The sequence below is a fragment of the Notolepis coatsorum genome (assembly GCF_963971535.1).
Source record: "Notolepis coatsorum genome assembly, chromosome: 1".
Lineage (NCBI taxonomy): Eukaryota > Metazoa > Chordata > Actinopteri > Aulopiformes > Paralepididae > Notolepis > Notolepis coatsorum.
Genome location: NC_140165.1, coordinates 33,862,725 through 33,883,540, shown reverse-complemented (window position 1 = coordinate 33,883,540; position 20,816 = coordinate 33,862,725). Strand labels below are relative to the sequence as shown.

Sequence of the window (20,816 nt, the reverse complement as noted above, 5' to 3'; positions counted from 1 at the left end):
TCTCTCTCTCTCTCTCTCTCTCTCTCTCTCTCTTAGTATTAGGTTCACACACTGTGACTGCCCCCTGTCTTACTCTTGACCAGCCTGTGAGTGAGGTAATGAGGTACGACTAGAAGCAGAGAGAGAGAGACGGAGACAGAGAGTGGGGAGGGAGAGAGGGGAAAGAAACGTTTTATGAGATCAACAGTCCCCCCTGTCTCACAGCCTTGGTCTCAACTCTGGTGGTTTGTGGTGTGATCACCAGTATACTGTGGAATCTATGCTCAAGTAGTTGTAGATGTTGTATCACCCTGGCAGTTGATTCTTTTCTGGAGGTCCTGTACCTCCACGGGTGGAGAGAGTGTGGCACGAACACTGCCAAGGTTAGGAGTTCCATTCAGCCATGCTTAACAAACAAACAAAAGAAACGACGGCACCGACCAATGGTAACTTCAGTGACCGTTGTTGGGGTCACCTGATCCAGTGGCCCAATCGTGTTCACTCTTCATCACTCAGTCTAACTCCATCCCTCAGTCTAACTTCATCCCTCAGTCTAACTTCATCACTCAGTCTAACTTCATCACTTCATCCATTAGTCTAACTCCATCACTCAGTCTAACTTCATCCATCAGTCTAACTTCATCACTTCATCCATCAGTCTAACTCCATCACTCAGTCTAACTTCATCCATCAGTCTAACTCCATCACTTCATCCCTCAGTCTAACTTCATCACTTCATCCCTCAGTCTAACTCCATCCCTCAGTCTAACTCCATCCCTCAGTCTAACTCCATCACTCAGTCTAACTCCATCCCTCAGTCTAACTCCATCACTCAGTCTAACTCCATCCCTCAGTCTAACTCCATCCCTCAGTCTAACTCCATCCCTCAGTCTAACTTCATCCCTCCATCACTCAGTCTAACTTCATCCCTCCATCACTCAGTCTAACTTCATCCCTCCATCCCTTCCATCCCTCAGTCTAACTTCATCCCTCCATCCCTCAGTCTAACTCCATCACTTCATCCCTCCATCCCTCAGTCTAACTTAATCCCTCCATCCCTCAGTCTAACTTCATCCCTCCATCCCTCAGTCTAACTCCATCACTTCATCCCTCCATCCCTCAGTCTAACTCCATCCCTCAGTCTAACTTCATCCCTCCATCCCTCAGTCTAACTCCATCCCTCAGTCTAACTCCATCCCTCAGTCTAACTCCATCCCTCAGTCTAACTCCATCCCTCAGTCTAACTCCATCCCTCAGTCTAACTCCATCCCTCAGTCTAACTCCATCACTCAGTCTAACTCCATCCCTCAGTCTAACTCCATCCCTCATCCCTCAGTCTAACTCCATCCCTCAGTCTAACTCCATCACTTCATCCCTCAGTCTAACTCCATCACTCAGTCTAACTCCATCACTTCATCCCTCAGTCTAACTCCATCACTCCATCCCTCAGTCTAACTCCATCACTTCATCACTCGGTCTAACTCCATCACTCCATCCCTCAGTCTAACTCCATCCCTCATCCCTCAGTCTAACTCCATCCCTCAGTCTAACTCCATCACTTCATCCCTCAGTCTAACTCCATCACTCAGTCTAACTCCATCACTTCATCCCTCAGTCTAACTCCATCACTCCATCCCTCAGTCTAACTCCATCACTTCATCACTCGGTCTAACTCCATCACTCCATCCCTCAGTCTAACTCCATCACTTCATCCCTCAGTCTAACTCCATCACTTCATCACTCGGTCTAACTCCATCACTCCATCCCTCAGTCTAACTCCATCACTTCATCCCTCAGTCTAACTCCATCACTCAGTCTAACTCCATCACTTCATCCCTCAGTCTAACTCCATCACTCCATCCCTCAGTCTAACTCCATCACTTCATCACTCGGTCTAACTCCATCACTCCATCCCTCAGTCTAACTCCATCACTTCATCCCTCAGTCTAACTCCATCCCTCCATCACTCAGCAGACAGTTGCAGGGCTGGCCAAGAAAAGAAAAAGCACTCAATAATGTAAGCGTCCACCAAATCTGGTACATGTTATATTATTGTTATGTTATGTCGAGGATTTCTCTGTTCCTTAAAGTGGCTGAAGTTCTTTCCTTTTTTCATTCCACTGCTTAAGACCAGGGCGGTTTTCTGATCCTCTAACTCTACCACACTATGTTCCAGAGAGCAAGTGAAATAGTTCCCACTATTAGTCTTGCTCCCTCTTTCCTTTTTCGTTGGTGTGTTTGTTGTGTACATGCAGTACCGTCTCCTCTTTGGTGGTTCTCTCTCTCTCTCTCTCTCTCTCTCTCTCTCTCTCTCTCTCTCTCTCTCTCTCTCTCTCTCTCTCTCGCTCTCGCTCTCGCTCTCGCTCTCTCTCTCCCCCTCCCTCCATCTCCCCTTAAAGGTTCTCTCTGTGTATAGATTCATAAAACAGCTCATTTTCTCCACACACACACACACACACACACACACACACACACACACACTCTCCATCGCTGGACGTCCTGCTCACTTTTCAACAAGACTACAGTGACTGTCCCAATTCAGCCTGGATCGCCAGTTTGGCTCAGCCCCCCAGCCCCCCCCCCCCCCCCCCCCCCCCCCTCTATGCATCCCAAAATAGCTCCTGGCTGTTTAAAACGCTGGCGTCGGATTGAGAAACATGAAAGTTCCTATGAGAAAATGATGAAAACCAAGCTGTTTTTAGTGGTATTTGTGATGGTGATCAAACGTCATCAGCGCTGAGCGGTTGGGCGGAATAGGCTCTCAGTAACTAAGTGCACCTCTTAATGCTCCTTATCTCTTGCTATAAGCTTTTGGCAGGACATGCAGACCTATCAGCTCTTCCGTGCTTTACCTCATCCTTGCTCCTTGGGTCAATTATAAGGGTTTCTCTGTGTTTTTCCAAAATAGGGACGTGTTCCAATACCTCTTTTCCACTGCCAGCCTATACCCATTCCTGAGTATCCTCCTCCTGGCCCTTTTAACCACTTAACGCTCCGACGTCCCGCAACACACATTTTACAGCTGTCTGTCCGCTTCACGCTGTGTTATTGTCTATGAACCAACACATCGGTTGAAAGCTAAAATGGCCGCCGCTTGATTGACACACCGCTTGACCTATTACGTGCTTCCAATCTCAGGTTATAAGACCAAATAGCCAACGAGCGTCAGTTTTCCGAAAAAGTGATCATCTCCGGTTTCGCCTCTCAATGACCGGACAAATCACCACTGACGCTGAAAATGATTGACCGTTTGTGTAGCCAATGAAATTCTGAAAAGAATGATATCTTACTTGAGTTGGTTTTCTGAGACAGAGAAGCGGAGGCTGTGCCTCCCTCTCCAGAGCGCAAATTGCGCTAATCTGTTGTTGCGCTGATATGTTGTTGATTTGTTGTTGTGTGAGAAGGGGGGGGGGTGTATGTGACAAGAGATTAGTGGAGGAGGGGGAAAGGCGAGTGAGGTAGTGTTGACTCTTCTTACAAATCTTTGGAAGAACGCCTAAATGATTTTTTGTGATATTGTTATCAACTTTAGACATGTTCTAGGTAAGACTTCAGAGGCCCCCAGCAGTGTTCAGGCATCTGTTTGCAAAATAATTCAGACGAAAATAGAAAAAAACGTATTTTTTTATTTCAGTGTGTTCAAACCTCTGTAACTCTATGACAATAGCACTCGGAGTGATTCTTTTCAAAAGAGGCCAGACTTGTGCATCTGCTACAAATGGTTCCGGAATAGCGTCCAATTTACTTTTATTATGCAATCGACAAACGTTTTATGCTAAATTTGCAGGACTGTTAAGAGGTTAAATGTGATCTCCTAATGATTGTATTTGATGTAAAGATAGGACGGCACTTTTTCGTTGCCGATAATGATTCTGAGTACCACATTCAGGTTGTGTTGGTGTAACATGACACAAAATGTTAGAATTGTTGTTGTGAAAATGATGAAAAATAAATAAATCTACAGCTGTAGCCGAGTGGTGTAAGGACTCGTGAGCATATATAGTGCAATTTATAAAAAATATTTGTACTGGTATCGTCCGATATCGAATACTAATCCCATCCAATTATTTATACTGAAAGTTACATTCTTTTGGAGTGATGAAAAATTTGGACGATGAAGATTTCCTCCATTTTAACACATTGAGTGCCACGCCCCTTCCGGGAAGTGACCCCTTCCGTGCCGCCCATTAAACCCATGTAAACGTAGTTGTAGTTTGTAGAGCTAAACCTATATTTTATAGTATAGCTATGGGTATAATAACGTCCTCGAGTCTCAGTGAGCTGCTTCTGGTCAATGTGCAAAAAACAGATAATTTTTTCATCCGTACATTTCTGTTTTATACCGTTTTGAATATGACCATAGTCCGCCCGCTTCTGAGCAATTCCAGGGAAAAGACACAAAAAAATTCAAAAAACACGTTGTCATTTTTCGCCTGATTATAGGATCTGAAATCAACGATAGATCATCATTATTATCCTTCGTCGTGCAGGATAAACCCAACGGCAAACAGCCATACACATAAAACACAGATAGCTTCAATAGCTGTAGAAATATCAGATCAACGCAAGCTTTCATATATGGTGTCCTTGCCTGGTCTCTGAAGTAATGCAAAAAAAGAATCCAATAATCATCGCCATTCCAGTTATCCTGTCTCCGACGTTGTTGGGCATTGCACTTCAACGGGCGGGCGGGGTCAGTAGTCCAAACCATCCCTACAAGCGTGTGTTTTGCCGGAGTGTTTAGGACCCGCCCCCACGCCGCAGCTCGGTAGGGAAAATAAGATTGTCTGCCAGCTCAGACACACTCAGAACAGTATGCACAAGGTGCCACGCTGAATTATGAATGGCAATAGTAGATCTACGTTTCCGGCACTCAACGATCGGGCGACAGAACCGTAGATCTACGTTTTTGGCAAACAATGTGTTAAAGGAACACGCCAACATTAAGGGAAATGTGCTTACCATCTTCTCCAGAGTCAGACAAGAAGATAGAAGATGCCTAGGCTAGTGGTCCGTATCCACTTCCATTAATTTGTGCTAAGCTAAGCTAGTCGGATAGCTTTCTACTGCTATATATCTCCTCGTCTGACACTGGAGAAGACGGTAAGCGCATTTCCCATAATGCCGGCGTGTTCCTTTAATATCTTCCTATTGTGTAAAAATGCTGAAAATCAAGTCTTGTCCCTTTGATTCCTGACACGTCATACGTGGCTCTCGGATATTTGTATCGGGGGGGAATTCTCCCGATAACAATACCCTCATTTTAAGCGCCGTTATCAGCTCAATATCCATCATGGGTATCGGGGACGTCCCCGGTGCCAACGTCTGCCGTGCAGGGTATCAGGGACGTCCCCAGAGCACAGCACCAGCCCCCTGACAGCTGTTGCAATGTTTAGTCTCACCCGAGCGGCAACAGATACCGTCGGCGTAACTAAAACCCTCTCTTCACTGGTCAGAGCCGGCTCACATGTGAAAAGGCTGTAGTTCAAAACCACAGCGAGTGGCCATGGGACCTCTGTCATTATGGAGAGGGGAAAAGCCTCGCCAGGAACCAGTGAGAGAAAAGAATGTGGGTTGTTGGTTTTTTTTCTTTTTGACATAGCGCAGGTTTTCTGGAGGTCACCCACTCCTCGCCCCTGTGATCTTTATTGAGACGCTAGAGAACGCAGGACTCGTAAAAGGCTCTCACACAATGGTGTCACACGATGGGAAGAAAAACCTGGTTGGAAGTCTTGACTTGAGACTCTAGAGGTTTGACCCAATGTCACAGGTTGGGCTTTACTATTTAAAGCCTAAAAATGTGACTTAACATGTGTCTCACATTCTTCATCTTGTGCATTAGGGGTGGGACAAAAAATAGATTGCGACACATTATCAATACACTGGTGCCAAGTATCGATATTTATTTAAAAAAGAAAAAGAAAAAATGCAATATATCGATCATCGTGATATTGTCATTATCGAGGGCCAAATTCATCACAGTTTTGTATCGTGAGTTACCCGTATCGTCCCCCTATTGTACATGTGGTTTGCCAACCCCCAGAGTCACCATGTTTACAGTAGACCTTCGTCAACAAATAGTGGAGTTCAGGGTGTAACAGACTGTGGCGCTGTTTACTCAACTCAAAGACAGAGGAATTTGGAGTTCTCCCTGTTCCACCTCTCTCTGTCGACACCAAAAGCACTGTATACAGTACCTATATACCTTATAGACATACATATACCTTATTATACAGTACAAACACAACCTCCTTCACTTCCTTTTGAGGCTCCAGGTCAACGTTTCCACTAGTTACCTTCACTCTCTTCTCTCTCTCTCTCTCTCTCTCTCTCTCTCTCTCTCTCTCTCTCTCTCTCTCTCTCTCTCTCTCTCTCTCTCTCTCTCTCTCTCTCCCTCCCACGCTCTCTGCTCCGTAGCGGTCAAGGTTTTCAGGATGAGGAGAAGGTGTTCGGTTTCCCCTCTCAAACGGACACGGTAGAGTCCAACTATGCCCTGTTAAAATAAGCAGAGTGGCATTGGTGTGTGGGTGCAGGTGCAGAGGGCAGGGCGGGGGCAGAGGGTGGGGGCAGGGCGGGTGGCAGGGGCAGAGGGCAGGGAGAGGGCGGGTGGCAGGGCAGGGGCGGTGTGGGGGCTGCTGATTCCCGTGCGATCGGAATCGTCAGGAGACCTGGATAGATCCATATCGCTAGCCGGTCCGGAGTGCGTCATCTGGAGACCAAACTAGCCCTGTGGGTTTGGGTTACAAACTGATTGGCATCTGGCACTGTGTCTATGCGCGTCTCGTCTGAAGATAGGTATGCAGGAACAAGGCTGGCTGGGATGGGTATCAAGACCGGGGATCAGGTCTGGTAGAAGTTGATACAATATGGTTGCTGGTTTTAGGATAGGGAGGGGAATCTCGACTGATTTGGAGAATTTACCTTATCTCAAACCCTCTTTTCTTGATCCTCCAATCACAACTGTTGCTTCCCTCCATTCAAGTTATGTAATTGACTAACTGACTAGTCTAAGGTTTCCCTTTATTGTGTTGGCCAAAACTTTCCCCAGGTAAGATAGATATTATGTTACGGCAAAGGTGGGGAAAATGTATGATTCTCCACATTTCCTGAGATATATGCACGTTCCCTGTCAGGTTGGTGAGATTCTTTTTGGGCCAATTATATTTTCCATTTGACAGGATTCATGTTATTCCTATGGTCTAAGGCAGTCCAAGAATATTAGTGAAGACGAAACAACTATCTCGAAATCTAGAGTGCTGAAATTCAAATTGGTGATGTCATTAACACTTTCCGTGCCAGCCATGCGGTGCCTAGGAACCCTGTTGCGTGCCACCGCTATATTCAATGACAGAGCTCTCATATTTGCGAACGCATAAACTATATCTTAAATTATGGCTATGTGTCTAATATGGCCGTCGCTTATCAATGACTTGTTTGCAGTCAACATTGTCAAAACGGATTGTTTTTTAATCGGTTCATTTCCGTTTTATACCATTTTGAGAAATGCTCGTTTTTTGAAAGTTTCAGAAAAAAATAAAGATTCTGTGATAAACGCCCTTTACTGGAATACACTCGAATACACAAAACACGTTGTCATTTTTCGGCCTATTTATTCAATTCATTCAATCCAATCCAATCCAATGGGGTGCAGTACCATCTGGAGAGACGATAGGGGGCGGTATTTTCCCTGTTCGAGTTCAGACAGATCCCCACTGGTAACGTGAGGCTAGATTGATGAAAAATGAATGGAAATCGATAATAAAAAAAATAACGAGAAAAAGACGAGATCTCTCGTCGTTGGCACTCAACGGTTGGCATGAACTAACGAGAAATCTCGTCGTTGGCACTGAAATTGTTAAGTATAAAGTCTGGATACCAAAACGTCTCCAGCTCCAGCTTTTCATTTTGTATTTATTGTTTTTATTTCTTTTGTATACCTGATGAGTCTCACTTCTCCGGTTTCTATCTTTTGGAGAGAGGAGCTCATGTTCACAAACATAGAGTGACCTTGGGTGGTGTTGCCCTTTTTTAAATCAGCTGGAGTTCCCTGGCAGCTTTCGACCGCCCCACAATACCGTGAGAGCGAGAGGTTTCGAGGCGTACTGTATAGGCTACACACCTGATACACGCCGTGAATAGCTCAGCGCGATTTGTTCGACGATACTGTTGGGTTCGCCCCCCTGCCCTACCTCGCAAAAAAATAAAAGAAAATAAACAGATGACGGTCGTCAACCACTTGAGGCGCGGGGCTTTTGTTTTTCCTAATCTTATTTTTCCGCGGCTCTCACTCCGCTCCCTCTTCGTCCACAGTGGCCTCCTTTTAAAGCCCCCCCTTTGAAGTGTGTTATCTATTCACACTTGACTCCCGGGGCCACTCCCTCCCCCGCAGCCCAGGCTCCATGGCCTCTGTAACCAGGCCATTGTTGTCACAGTAAATGACACGGTGTCGGTGCCGCGGTGCTGTGAGAGCGCGGCCCCGGCGCATTGTGCCCCCCCCCTTGCCCCCCGTCTCTTCCCAACTCCAGCTCCTTTCCGCCCCAATTCTATGGAGTCGAAATCAGAGCCGTAACGAGAGACCTCTTGGCTTTCTCTCAACCGCACTGTGGTCGACGGGAGGACGTCTCGGGTTTTGAGTCTTTTGTATGCGTGGGCCCTCTCTCTCTCTCTGTGCGCGTTTGGGTGTGTGAGCAGTCCTGCGCTCCTCCGTGTGTTTTCTGTCGTTCAGCAGGTTTGGAGAGAGGATGTGTTTTTCTCAGACACCTAGATGTACCCTCCTCCTCCTCCTCCTCCTCCTGCCAGATTGCCAAACGATGGCGATTTGTTTCCCCACTCGTCTTCTAATCCCTCCTTTCTCTCTCGCCTCCCTCAGGAATCGTACGTGAGATGGCCCCCAAGTCGGACAGCAAGCTGAAGTCCATCTCCACCACGAGGCTCAACCCCCAGCACCACCTGTGGTACGCAGGCGAGCCGGCGTGAGCGGCGCGTAGAAGCAGCACCCCGCGCAGCGAACCCATCCCATAATGACCTGACAAATCCAACTGTCTTGACGTTTACCTGATGGATCCAACTGTTGTTAGAATCCGGTTGTATACAGAAGGCTAAAGGGCTCTGCTGCTACGTCCACGTCGTCAAACGCCGGCCACAGAACTCACATGTCGACGTGTTCTGCGTGGCTACTGGATGAGTCACACCTGCTAGATTACATCTCCTGCAGCCAAAGTCATTTTTAGAAATGTAAAGTAGCACGGTGCCCCAGTATATGAATGAATTTGAATTAATTAATGAATTTATGATGAATTGAAAATGGGGGACCCTGATGTAAACAAGACGAAAGTCTTTCTCTGGTCTGCATCCCCTTTCTGCAACCCATTCTGCAATCTGTTAATAAAATGTTCAATCAATCACTCAATCATATAGTTGAACTTATCTCAAACCCTGCCCTCTTTTCTCGATCCTCCAATGACAGCTGTTGCTGTCTGAGGGAAGCAACAGTTGTTATTGGAGGATCAAGAAAAGAGGGCGGGGTTTGCGATAGGTTCAATTGAGATACGTCTCAGCCGTATTTGGCTGCTTTCACCGGTAGTCTCAGCCTCTTGGTGGTGCGCCATTGAAAAACCCAACTCGCTCACCTCACTCCTCTGTCTCCTCCTTGGGAGAACATCTAGGAGGGTTATTACAGTGAATTAACTGGGAGGCAGGGGGTAACGCAGTGGGCGTGAAGGACAGATATACTGGATTCGATGCGGCTTGATGTTGAAAGATGTGGAAAGAATAGCCGCAGTGGGGGGAAGGCCGCAAACCACCTCAAAACACATTTCCACACCATATTAACTCAATTTTACTTAGCCACGCTTCATTCATTGGGGTCTGTAGTTCCAAGTTTAGTGAAATTGCCCCCCCGCCTTAAATTAGCTGCTAAACCACAAGTTAATTTGGAACATGTGCTTCCCTTACATGTTGGTTAATCAGCCTCTCTCTAAACACTGTGCTTCAGTTGACTAAAACCAGCTCCTCGCTGTCTCTCCTTTGTCTCTTCCCGGCGTCAGAGCAGCCCATCTGTCCCTACGTTACCATTTATCTTTGTTTTGTTTCTTTTTGGCCAACATTATAATACAATACTTAAGGGAGTTACTGCGACGACACTTCTTGCCCTTGTGTGCCGAGCGGCCTCAGCCCCGCCGGGATCTGCTGTGAGATGAGTCACCGCCGGTCTGTTATTATCGTGGCCGTCGTCCCGCCGCTCTCCCTCCATCTCTCCAGTCAGCGGCTCCATTTCGAACAACAAGAAAACACGGACGGCTCTACGGCACACCCCCCTTGCCAACCACAAAACCACTGCGACGTCCGGCGTCAAACAAAGTCAAACGGGTCGGCCATTTTGGAAACCTGAGTCAACCCGTGTATCGGAAAGCGTAGCCACGAAGCCGTGTGTTTGTATTGTGTGAGGTGTGTCGTGTCAGGTGTGCGTGTGTTTGTATCGTGTGTTTGTGTCGTGTCAGGTGTGCGTGTGTTTGTATCGTGTGTTTGTGTCGTGTCAGGTGTGTGTGTCTTTGTATTGTGTGTTTGTGTCGTGTGAGGTGTGCGTGTGTTTGTATCGTGTGTTTGTGTCGTGTCAGGTGTGCGTGTGTTTGTATCGTGTGTTTGTGTCGTGTCAGGTGTGTGTGTCTTTGTATTGTGTGTTTGTGTTGTGTTTGTGTCGTGTCAGGTGTGCGTGTGTTTGTGTCGTGTGTTTGTGTCGTGTGATGTGTGCATGTGTTTGTGTCGTGTGAGGTGTGTGTGTGTTTGTGTAGTGTGTTTGTGTCGTGTGAGGTGTGTGTGTGTTTGTGTAGTGTGATGTGTGCATGTGTTTGTGTAGTGTGATGTGTGCATGTGTTTGTGTCGTGTGAGGTGTGTGTGTGTTTGTGTCGTGTGATGTGTGCATGTGTTTGTGTAGTGTGATGTGTGCATGTGTTTGTGTCGTGTGAGGTGTGCGTGTGTGTGTGTCGTGTCAGGTGTGTGTGTGTTTGTGTCGTGTCAGGTGTGTGTGTGTTTGTGTAGTGTGATGTGTGCGTGTGTTTGTGTCGTGTCAGGTGTGTGTGTGTTTGTGTAGTGTGATGTGTGCATGTGTTTGTGTCGTGTGCATGTGTTTGTGTCGTGTGTTTGTGTCGTGTCAGGTGTGCGTGTGTTTGTGTAGTGTGTTTGTGTCGTGTGAGGTGTGTTTGTGTCATGTGAGGTGTGCGTGTGTTTGTCGTGTGTGTTTGTGTCGTGTGAGGTGTGTGTGTGTTTGTGAGATGTGCGTGTGTTTGTATCGTGTGCATGTGTTTGTGAGGCGTTTGTGTGCGTGTGTTATTGTGTGAGGTGTGTGTGTTCGTATTGTGTGTTTGTGTTGTGTTTGTGTCGTGTGAGGTGTGCGTGTGTTTGTATCGTGTGTTTGTGAGGTGTGCGTGTGTTTGTATCGTGTGTTTGTGAGGTGTGCGTGTGTTTGTATCGTGTGTTTGTGAGGTGTGCGTGTGTTTGTATCGTGTGTTTGTGAGGTGTGCGTGTGTTTGTATCGTGTGTTTGTGAGGTGTGCGTGTGTTTGTGTCATGTGAGGTGTGCGTGTGTTTGTGTCATGTGAGGTGTGCGTGTGTTTGTGTCATGTGAGGTGTGCGTGTGTTTGTGTCATGTGAGGTGTGCGTGTGTTTGTGTCATGTGAGGTGTGCGTGTGTTTGTGTCATGTGAGGTGTGCGTGTGTTTGTGTCATGTGAGGTGTGCGTGTGTTTGTGTCATGTGAGGTGTGCGTGTGTTTGTGTCATGTGAGGTGTGCGTGTGTTTGTCATGTGAGGTGTTTGTATCGTGTGTGTTTGAGTCGTGTGAGATGTGTTTGTATCGTGTGAGATGTGTGTGTGTTTGTATCGTGTGCATGTGTTTGTGAGGTGTGCGCATGTTTGTGTCGTCTGTGTGTGTTTGTGTCGTGCGAGGTGTGCATGTGTTTGTATCGTGTGCGGTTTGTGTGTGTTTGTATTGTGTGTGTGTTTGTATTGTGTCTGTGTTTGTATTGTGTGTGTGTTTGTATTGTGTCTGTGTTTGTATTGTGTGTGTGTTTGTATTGTGTGTGTGTTTGTATGGTGTGCAGTTTGTGTGTTGTTAAGGCATGTTTTTCTTTGGTATTTTCTTCCATGCGTCAGGTCCCTGGTTTGTGAAGACATGCAGACGGACGTGGAGGACGGCCAGCTTCAGTTCTTCTACCTTTTGGCTTTCCTCCTGCAAGGTGAGAGGGGGGGGGGGGGTAGCCAGGTAGTGTGACTGAAAAAAGATGCTTTTTGTACCTGTAGATATCCTAAAAGCATATTGATCCTCTTAATGTTTTCACTCATTCATCATAACTCTTTTATTTTATACTCTGAAATACAACTGAGAGACACTTTCATTTTCAATGCAGCCAAGAAAAAGCATTAAGAAGTAATACATTATAATCTTAACACAAACCAACAATTAAATAGGCTATAAAACAAGACGGCATAAACAAATAAATAGTTCAGACTCCACCATATATATATATATATATATATATATATATCAATTAAAACTGTTGATCAGAAACAGGAATGTTCAGAACACGTGGTCTGAACTGCCCATAAGTAGGTCAAGTGATGTTTCGAGAGCTGATGTTTGGAGCTTATTCCCCAAAGAGAAATGCTGACCTCCCAGGTTCCGAGGGGCCCTCATGGACCTCAGGCAGGAGCAGGTCATCGGAGCAGGTTACAGAGGGACCCGAGTTCCATTCCAACATGGATGTAATATATAAGGAGGGAGCATTCTAGCAATGTCCTTTTAAAAATGAACGGGTACCAGTGTTTATCCCACCTCTCTGTCAGAGACCATCCCTCTCCAGGGACCATCACTATCGCCAGTAATACATCAATATTCTAATCCTACGTATGTGTTTTGATCTGCAGTTTCAAATAAAGCATTTTCAGGCGGCTGGGTGGCGCAGCGGACATTGCGCTCGTCACCAACGCAAGATACACCGGGTTCAAATCTGGCTGTCGGCGTTGCCTCCGGTTTGGGCCAGCCGCCATACTAACTCAATTGGCAGAGTCAGCGGGTGGAAGTCGATGGGTGGTAATCTGGACGTTGTGGACAGCGACTCCTACAGGTCAGTTGGGGACGCCTGCACAGCAGAGACAGGAAATAGCGGGGGTAGTGTGAGCCTCCCACACGTTACACCTCGCCAATGAGAGTCCGCGCTGGCAGGTGAAAAGATGTGACAGGCTGCCTCCTCGTGTACCGGAGGGGACACGTGATGCAAGGCTTCTATCCTCCCTACGACCGACCTGTGGGGGGCATATGCGAGCAACGTTCAAGACAGGGGAGGGGAGAATTGGAAACAGCGAAATTGGGATGGGGGAAAAATAAGGAGAAAAAGTGGAGAAAAAAAAAAGCATTTTCAATTACGTGTGTGTGCGTGCGCAGGTACCGATATGCACGCTTGTTTTTCTGAGTTTTGTTTGTATGCGGTAAGCCGTGGCATCCTTGACAGAAAAGCGTGTGTTGATGTGGCGCGCGTGTCTGCACTGGTGGCAGACAGACATCTGTGGTGAAAACCCCTAGCTGCGGGCTACTTTGGCCCGTGGAGGAGTGCATGGAATTTCGAGAGCTGTAATTGTAACACGCGGCGACCTGCCCCCCTCTCACCACTTGCCCTGAAGATGCCGGAGCTTAACCCGGCGTTTAGAGCGGAGGCGAGAGAGGGGGGGGGGGTTGGGTCCTTGTTGTGACGAGAAACCGCGTTGTAACCTTATTGACCCCTGAACGGGTTGATCCAGGTTAAATCACTTGAGAAGGGATCAGGGACTTGGTGGAGGACAGGCCCACCCACTCAGTGCACACACCTGAAAGTGGAGAGGGATGATATGAGTCTTCCGCAGTGCAGAAGGAGATATGAATCTTTAATCCATAGTACACAATGCGTTACAGTAATTGGCGCCAAACAGATGCAAGTTACATGACCATAGGGTATTTTCTTTTTGAAATAGTACAAAACTATTTAGAAAAACCCACCCTCTTTTCTTGATCCTGCAATCATAACTGTTGCTTCCCAGCGATTGGAGGATCAAGAAAAGAGGGCGAGGTTTGATTTGACCACTGCATCACTCTTGACGAGTGTATCCGTGATCCACGGTGATGTATTGTATCATCTTCCCTTCAGAGGACTGTTGGACTCCGTTGACCGTCCTGGCGACCCGGCAAACCTTATACTTGCTCAACGAGGATCACCAGTGGAGCAAGAGCCTGGTCGACCCGCCAGCCAATGAGAGCGGAGAGCCCTGCAGCGGGAGGGTGGACGTCCTGGAGACCCAGCCAATCAGCTGTGTGAGCTCAGTTCACCCGTGGGCGTCTGACCCGTGCAGAATGGACATCAAGCTGTACGACGAGGCGAGTCCAAAAGGGTATTTCAGGGCATGTGATTGGTTAGGAATCAGGAAGTACTCACAGTTGACACCTAACTGTCACTTAATTTCCCTCCCACTGAACAGCTGAAGGACGGACCCACACCCCTAATTTCACAGTATTTCCACTATATGTCCGCACGCAATTTCCTGATTTGTCTTAAATAAACTTGTCTTAATAAACAAACTTGAACTTGCCCCCGGGAGACAACCGCTCTCTCCTAAAGCCAAAATAGCAGAGAGAGAAAACTCTCCAAGCGGTGACATCACTACGATATCAAACCTGGACTCGGAGCAGAAGTAGAGTAACGGCATTGACGGCGCTGTGTTTCTTCTTCTCCTCCCCTGTAGATGGTGAAGCAGGAGAAGACGTGGTGCGTGCGCTCGGAGAGCGAGGAGCTGCTGCAGGGCCTGCTGGCCTGGGTCCGAGCCCAGTGGGAGGCCATGTTCGGAGTCAAACTCACCACCCGCCTGCGAGACGCCACGGCCTGACGAGAGAGAGAGCAGTCATACCGCGGAGAAGAATCCCCACCGTGACGAGGCTTGTGTCGAGTCTTAAGATCTCACTTTCAGAAACAGTGTGTGGTCAAAAGGAATCTGCCAATGTGACGAGAGGATTTCACTTCCCTTCCGACCCGGCTGGACCCGCTTCAAGACGTTTCCAGAACCACGAGACATTATTGTGTTGAAACAAGGCAGATCAGTCTGTTTCAAGAGGATCCCTTGAAGACGTGTTCATTTCTATTGGAACAGGTGAAATAACCTCAACCCCCACTGGCAGATTTCTTCTCACGTATTTGAAGAAGATCTGGGTTTTTTTAGACTCGACAACAAATTGCTTATTAAGATTAAAATGTTCTGCAGAGTGTGTGTGTGTGTGTGTGTGTGTGTGTGTGTGTGTGTGTGTGTGTGTGTGTGTGTGTGTGTGTGTGTGTGTGTGTGTGTGTGTGTGTGTGTGTGTGTGTGTGTGTGTGTGTGTGTGTGTGTGTGTGTGTGTGTGTGTGTGTGTGTGTACTCTGTGAGCACAAGCTTGTGTGTAAATCCAGTATATTGCATAAGCGAGCGTCTCTATTTTTCTTGTGACTATAGACGGTTTCACTGGAATTCTATTGCTAGGGAACAGTCTGAACCCAAGTGTACGTCAATTATTGCATCAGCAAACATTGCAGCAGGAAATAAATGTGGGCCATTTTAGAATTGTATTGCTTTGAAACTGTGTAAACCACTTTGAAACCGTGAAAACCACTGGTTAAATAGTTTTTCTTCTGGGACACCGTCCGACTGAACCGTTCTGATGTCGAAAAAGGAGGCGTGCCTTATTTCCTTTGCAACTCCTGCCACGTTTTTTTTTCATTTTTTTAATATCGCAATGCACCTTAATGCACGCTTGATAATTATGGTTTTGAGCATGGAGACCATATGGAGCTGGGATGGGATGGGGAGGGTTTTTAGGGATTGGGGTGTGTTTGATGTTGTAGAGGATTACAGTGACGAGGGTGGAGCTGAACAAATAAGAATTAAAGAGGAAGAATGTGTGTGTGTCTGTGTGTCTGTGTGTGTGTGTTTGTCTGTCTGTGTGTGTGTGTGTGTGTGTGTGTGTGTGTGTGTGTGTGTGTGTGTGTGTGTGTGTTAGTCCGCTCCCTCAGTCAGGCTCAATCGAGTGTATAGCTGCCCCGGGCCTTCAGTGCAGTGAGTTGTGACATCACGCGCTCGACATAAGACCAACATCACCTCACAAGGCTTTTAAGTCTTGAAAAGAAAAAAGAGTATCCAGCTATTGCAGTGTGGCGTGTCATCTTGCCTTGCACTGCTACTTTGAGGTCTACATTTTCCGACACCATAAACTCACGCCTGAACTCCATTGATGCCTATTAATCAAAGTCCATTTAAAGAAACCAATATATATGTGTGTAACTTAATTTATTTGTCCAGATGACGGTAAAAGAAAAAAGGTTCCTTATGTTTTTTTTTTCTTTTTTACCTTTTTTATATAAATAAAAAATATATGATGTACAATTAACAATGAATTGTGGTCTTTTTTTTAACCAATGAATTGTGGTATTTTTTTTAAGCAGACAGTCCCACTAACTGATAAATGTCAGAGAGAGACAGAGACGACAGGTTCAGCCTCAGCATCAGGTATTGAAGAGTTAACTGAGTCTGTTCCCCTATACCCCCCCTCGGGCATCAGGGGCTTCCACTGAGGGGTGATGCAAATAGGGATGGGGTGTTATGGCAGCTCATGATGGAAAGAGTGCGCACCGAGTCTGATCCCGAGTTGAAGAATTGGCTCCAAAAGAGAGACAACTGGATGTCCAACAACATCCAAAACGAAATCTTACAGCTGTTTGCCCATGATATTCAGCGACAAATTAGAGGCAAAGCATCCAAAAGCCCATTCTTTGGCTTGAGCGCTGACGGAACCACTGATGTCACTCACTGGAAAAGAACAATTCTTGTGTAATATACAGTTCGCGGATGACAACTTGGAAGCTCAGAACTTCTTTTGGGGTTTTTACAATGCCCGGCCCAGACATGACAGCCGAGACGCTGTTTTTGTGTATAAAAGACTTTTACGCCTCGACCTGCCCATGGAGAGGCTGATAGGATACTGTTTTGACGGGGCCAGCAACATGTCTGGGGGGTACAGGCTAGACCAGTGGTTCCCAAACTTTTCAGGCCGCGACCCAAAAAAAACGGTGTCAGGAGGGGGGGGGAATTGAAATGTATGGGTGAAACATGCAAACGTTCAAACGCACACACACTAATAAGCATTGGAGGCTTTTAACCAGGGCCCGACTGGGAAAATCATTCAGGCCAGGAAATATAGTGCAAAATATAGCCCCAGTCAGGCCACTTTTTAAGCAGGGGGTCTGGGGGTCCCCCACCAGGAATCTTTTTGTTACAAAGACTTAATTTCCTGCATTCTGGTGTAGGATTTTTTTTATTTGTACCCTTTAAATGCCAGTGTTTGTGATGGCATCACAAATTATTGTTAAAAAACAGGCTAGCATATGTATGATTAGCAACAACACAGATTTTTATGGATTTTCAGTTTTTTTGTAATTGATAAATACAATTTATTCAACTTCAGCCCTGATCATAACACCACATATTCATTTTATAATTCTAACCATTTAAATGCCAGTGTGTGTGATGGCATATATTTGCAATATATCAAATGCAAAGTAGATTTTTCTGGGGGGGATTATTACAGGCTAGCATGTGTCAATGATTAGCAGTTTTTTGTAAGGGTCCCGCCTCCACCAATCACATGCGGCTCCCTTTGTGTGTGTGTGAGAGCAAGAGAGAGAGAGAGAGATAGTTCTCCAACTTGTGTGAGTTGCAGTGATCTCCTGGTTGTTCCCCACTTAGGTTATCTAACTATTGTGCTGCTGCAACTAGAAACACTGTCCTGGCCTGCTTCTAAGTTCAGTGGCCTGACAGCAAAAAAAAATAGATTTTTTTTTTCATCTGGCGACCCCCCGCGGCGGCTTTTTTTTTTCATCTGGCGACCCCCCCGCGGCGGCTCAAAGGCCGCACCCCCTACCGATTTAAAGTTCCAACGTGCCTGGATGGAATCTACGTCTTTCCAAGATGCTCTTCACAGACTTATGTCCGGTAATCAAACTGGCCCTTCCCTCCACACCCAGCATCTTGGTACAGTTCCATCTTTTAATGGGGTTCCACCAAAGATGTACATATACTGTAATACACTGTATTTTAATATTTAAACGGCGTTGCCTAAATCTTAACACCTCATTTCATACACGTGGAAGATTGAGCGTCATTGCTGCCCTCCTATGAGCACCTCCCTGTTCAACTGCTCACTCTACTGATCTCAACCACAGCCGTTAACAGTAAGTATGCAGATCTTTCTTCTACTGTACCGTTTTGCTCTTATGTCATGCTCAGGTTGGCTTCCTTTCCACCCTGTTCCCACCAAAGGAACCCAACCTGAGCATTCCCCTTGTTACCAGTAGACTTTCCCTCTAATTGACCATAATGCTTGTGTTGGGTTCCTTTCCACTCTGTTCCCACTAAACTAAAGGAACCCAACCTGAGCATATGGACAATTAGAGGGAAACTCTACTGGTAACAAGGGGAATACGTTCTAAAATGTGTGCTCTAAACAGGTACTGGCAGCCCCTCTCATCCTCCATTCAACCAGCCCATCTAACCCTACATCAAGTCAATGTTTGAACAGATTATTTTTCTATTTCCAGTTACTGTGTGAGTTAGCTGTTTCTATCCTTACATCCATCTCGAAAGTCATGAAAAAAATAGTATACGAACAGGTCGAAAAGTACCTCGCGGAAAAAAATCTAATCTACGAATTCCAATCTGGCTTCAGAACATCCCACTCCACTGACACGTGCCTTCTCTATTTGAACGACCACATCAAACAAGAGGTGGACGCAGGCAAATACTGCGGCATGGTCATGCTGGACCTACAAAAGGCCTTCGACACTGTCAATAACACCATTCTGATTGACAAGCTAAAAGCAATTGGTTTTGATAGTCTATCAGTGAGCTGGATACAATCCTAGCTGGAGGGGAGAGAACAGATGGTGGAGGTAAATGGTACCCTATCCCCCCCCCCCCCTCCCAGTGAGCTGTGGAAGCATACTAGGACCGCTACTGTTCCTAATTTATGCAAATGACATGTCGTCAGCTTGTGACTGCAACTTGTTCCTGTTTGCGGACGACTCAGCCCTGCTGGTCTCTGACAAGAACAAGTTACAGGTTGAAAAAACCCTCAGCTCAGAACTAGGCAAAATCTGCATAATATGGCTCGCCGACAACAAACTATCATTACACATGGGCAAAACAGAGTCCATTCTCTTCGGTTCAAATAACAAACTCAGCAAGACCGACGGCTTCTCAGTTACAGTGGGTGACAATATTGTCACAAGGAAAGATGAAATTACCTACCTGGGTTCCATCCTAGAGGCTAATCTTTCCTGTGACAAAATGGCATCCAATGTAATTAAAAAAGTCAACCAAACGAACTCGATTCTTGTACCGGATCTCCTCTTTGGTAAACAAGAATACCCTGAAGACTCTGGCAGGAGCACTCATTCAAGGCTACTACGACTATGCTTGCACCTCATGGTACCAAAGCACCTCAAAGGCACTAAAAACCAAATTACAAACATCTCAAAACAAACTAGTCAGACTACTGCTTGACCTGACTCCTAGAACCCACCTCACCCCTGCCCACTTTGACAACCTAGGATGGCTTAGAGTAGACGACAGAGTACAGCAACTTGCAATAGGCCTGGTCTACAAGATACACTACACGACCAAGGTACCCATGTACATGTCAAAATACTTCCCAAAGGTCAGTGAATACCACGATCACAACACCAGAGGGAGCTCCACAAATCATGTTAAACCCAGATTCGGCTCAAACAAGGGACTAAACACGTTTCGCAATTATGCCACATCAATGTGGAACGCCCTACCCAAAGCTGTAAAGGAATGTGAATCACTACCCACTTTCAAAAACACTCAAAGAACACCTACGGGAGACTGCAATTCGAAACTGGCCCCTACAAATGTCCTAACCCAGTTGTACAGTAAGTCAATCAATCAATCAGCTGGTATTATGGTATAATATCTGTGTATTGGGGTGTGTTGTAGATCAGCGGTTCTCAAACGTTTTCACGTCAAGAAACCTCCAAATTGGACCCCCATTTATTTAATCCCAGCGACCCCCATCTGTGAAGACTTTTACATAATGATTTCATCATCTGTTAGATAACAGAGGAAAGAGCAGAATAGTCACTCACTGTACTGTACTAACTTCTAGTGATGAAGATATTGGTGATATTAAACTATTCTCCATTTTTCCCGGGACCCCCTGGCACCCCTCCAAAGACCCCAGGTAGCCCCCCGGACCCCACTTTGAGAACCACCACTGTAGATGACTGGGTGGTGATACATTTGACATGGAATGTTTCAGGAAATAACTCTCATAATGTCTGACACAGAACACCCGCAAAATACAGCAGTCTTGTCAGGAACCTTGGCCGGCCTTTATGCAGTCAGACGTTTTCCCTCTGAGTTATGACTGTTGGAATCTTGACACGCGGCCTAAGCTAATGGCTTCTGAAGACAGCGCGCAGAACGTCTGGGCCATTTTTAAAAGCCCCATTCCATATTTTATTTCAGACCATATAAATGTGGTGTATGTTTCATCACATAGTCTGCATTTTTTGATGAGTTTGATTTGTAGATGAGAGATAAGCTTTTTTGGAACTTCCTCAACCCGTCGTAAATCAGAAGATGGGCCTGTTTTTACCCCAGTGTTGCTTACAAACGCTACCAACATAAACACTCATGTTTAGCTGTTTATTGTTAACTTATGTCGAGTTCAGTCAATCAACTAGACTAGAGAATGAAAACATGTCTCCATTTATG

The 20,816-nt window shown here is 46.2% G+C and overlaps 1 protein-coding gene across 1 annotated transcript in view; it reads left to right on the top strand.

The window, feature by feature from the left end:
* Positions 1-16,322, top strand: part of stk11ip (serine/threonine kinase 11 interacting protein) — a 145,408-nt gene extending 129,086 nt beyond the window's left edge. The window contains exons 23-26 of the mRNA XM_084316217.1: positions 8,849-8,933; positions 12,126-12,208; positions 14,150-14,376; positions 14,742-16,322. Of these exons, the coding sequence (XP_084172343.1) occupies positions 8,849-8,933; positions 12,126-12,208; positions 14,150-14,376; positions 14,742-14,882 (536 nt within the window). The 3' untranslated portion in view covers positions 14,883-16,322. The remainder of the gene's footprint in view (positions 1-8,848; positions 8,934-12,125; positions 12,209-14,149; positions 14,377-14,741) is intronic.
* Positions 16,323-20,816: the final 4,494 nt, after the last annotated feature.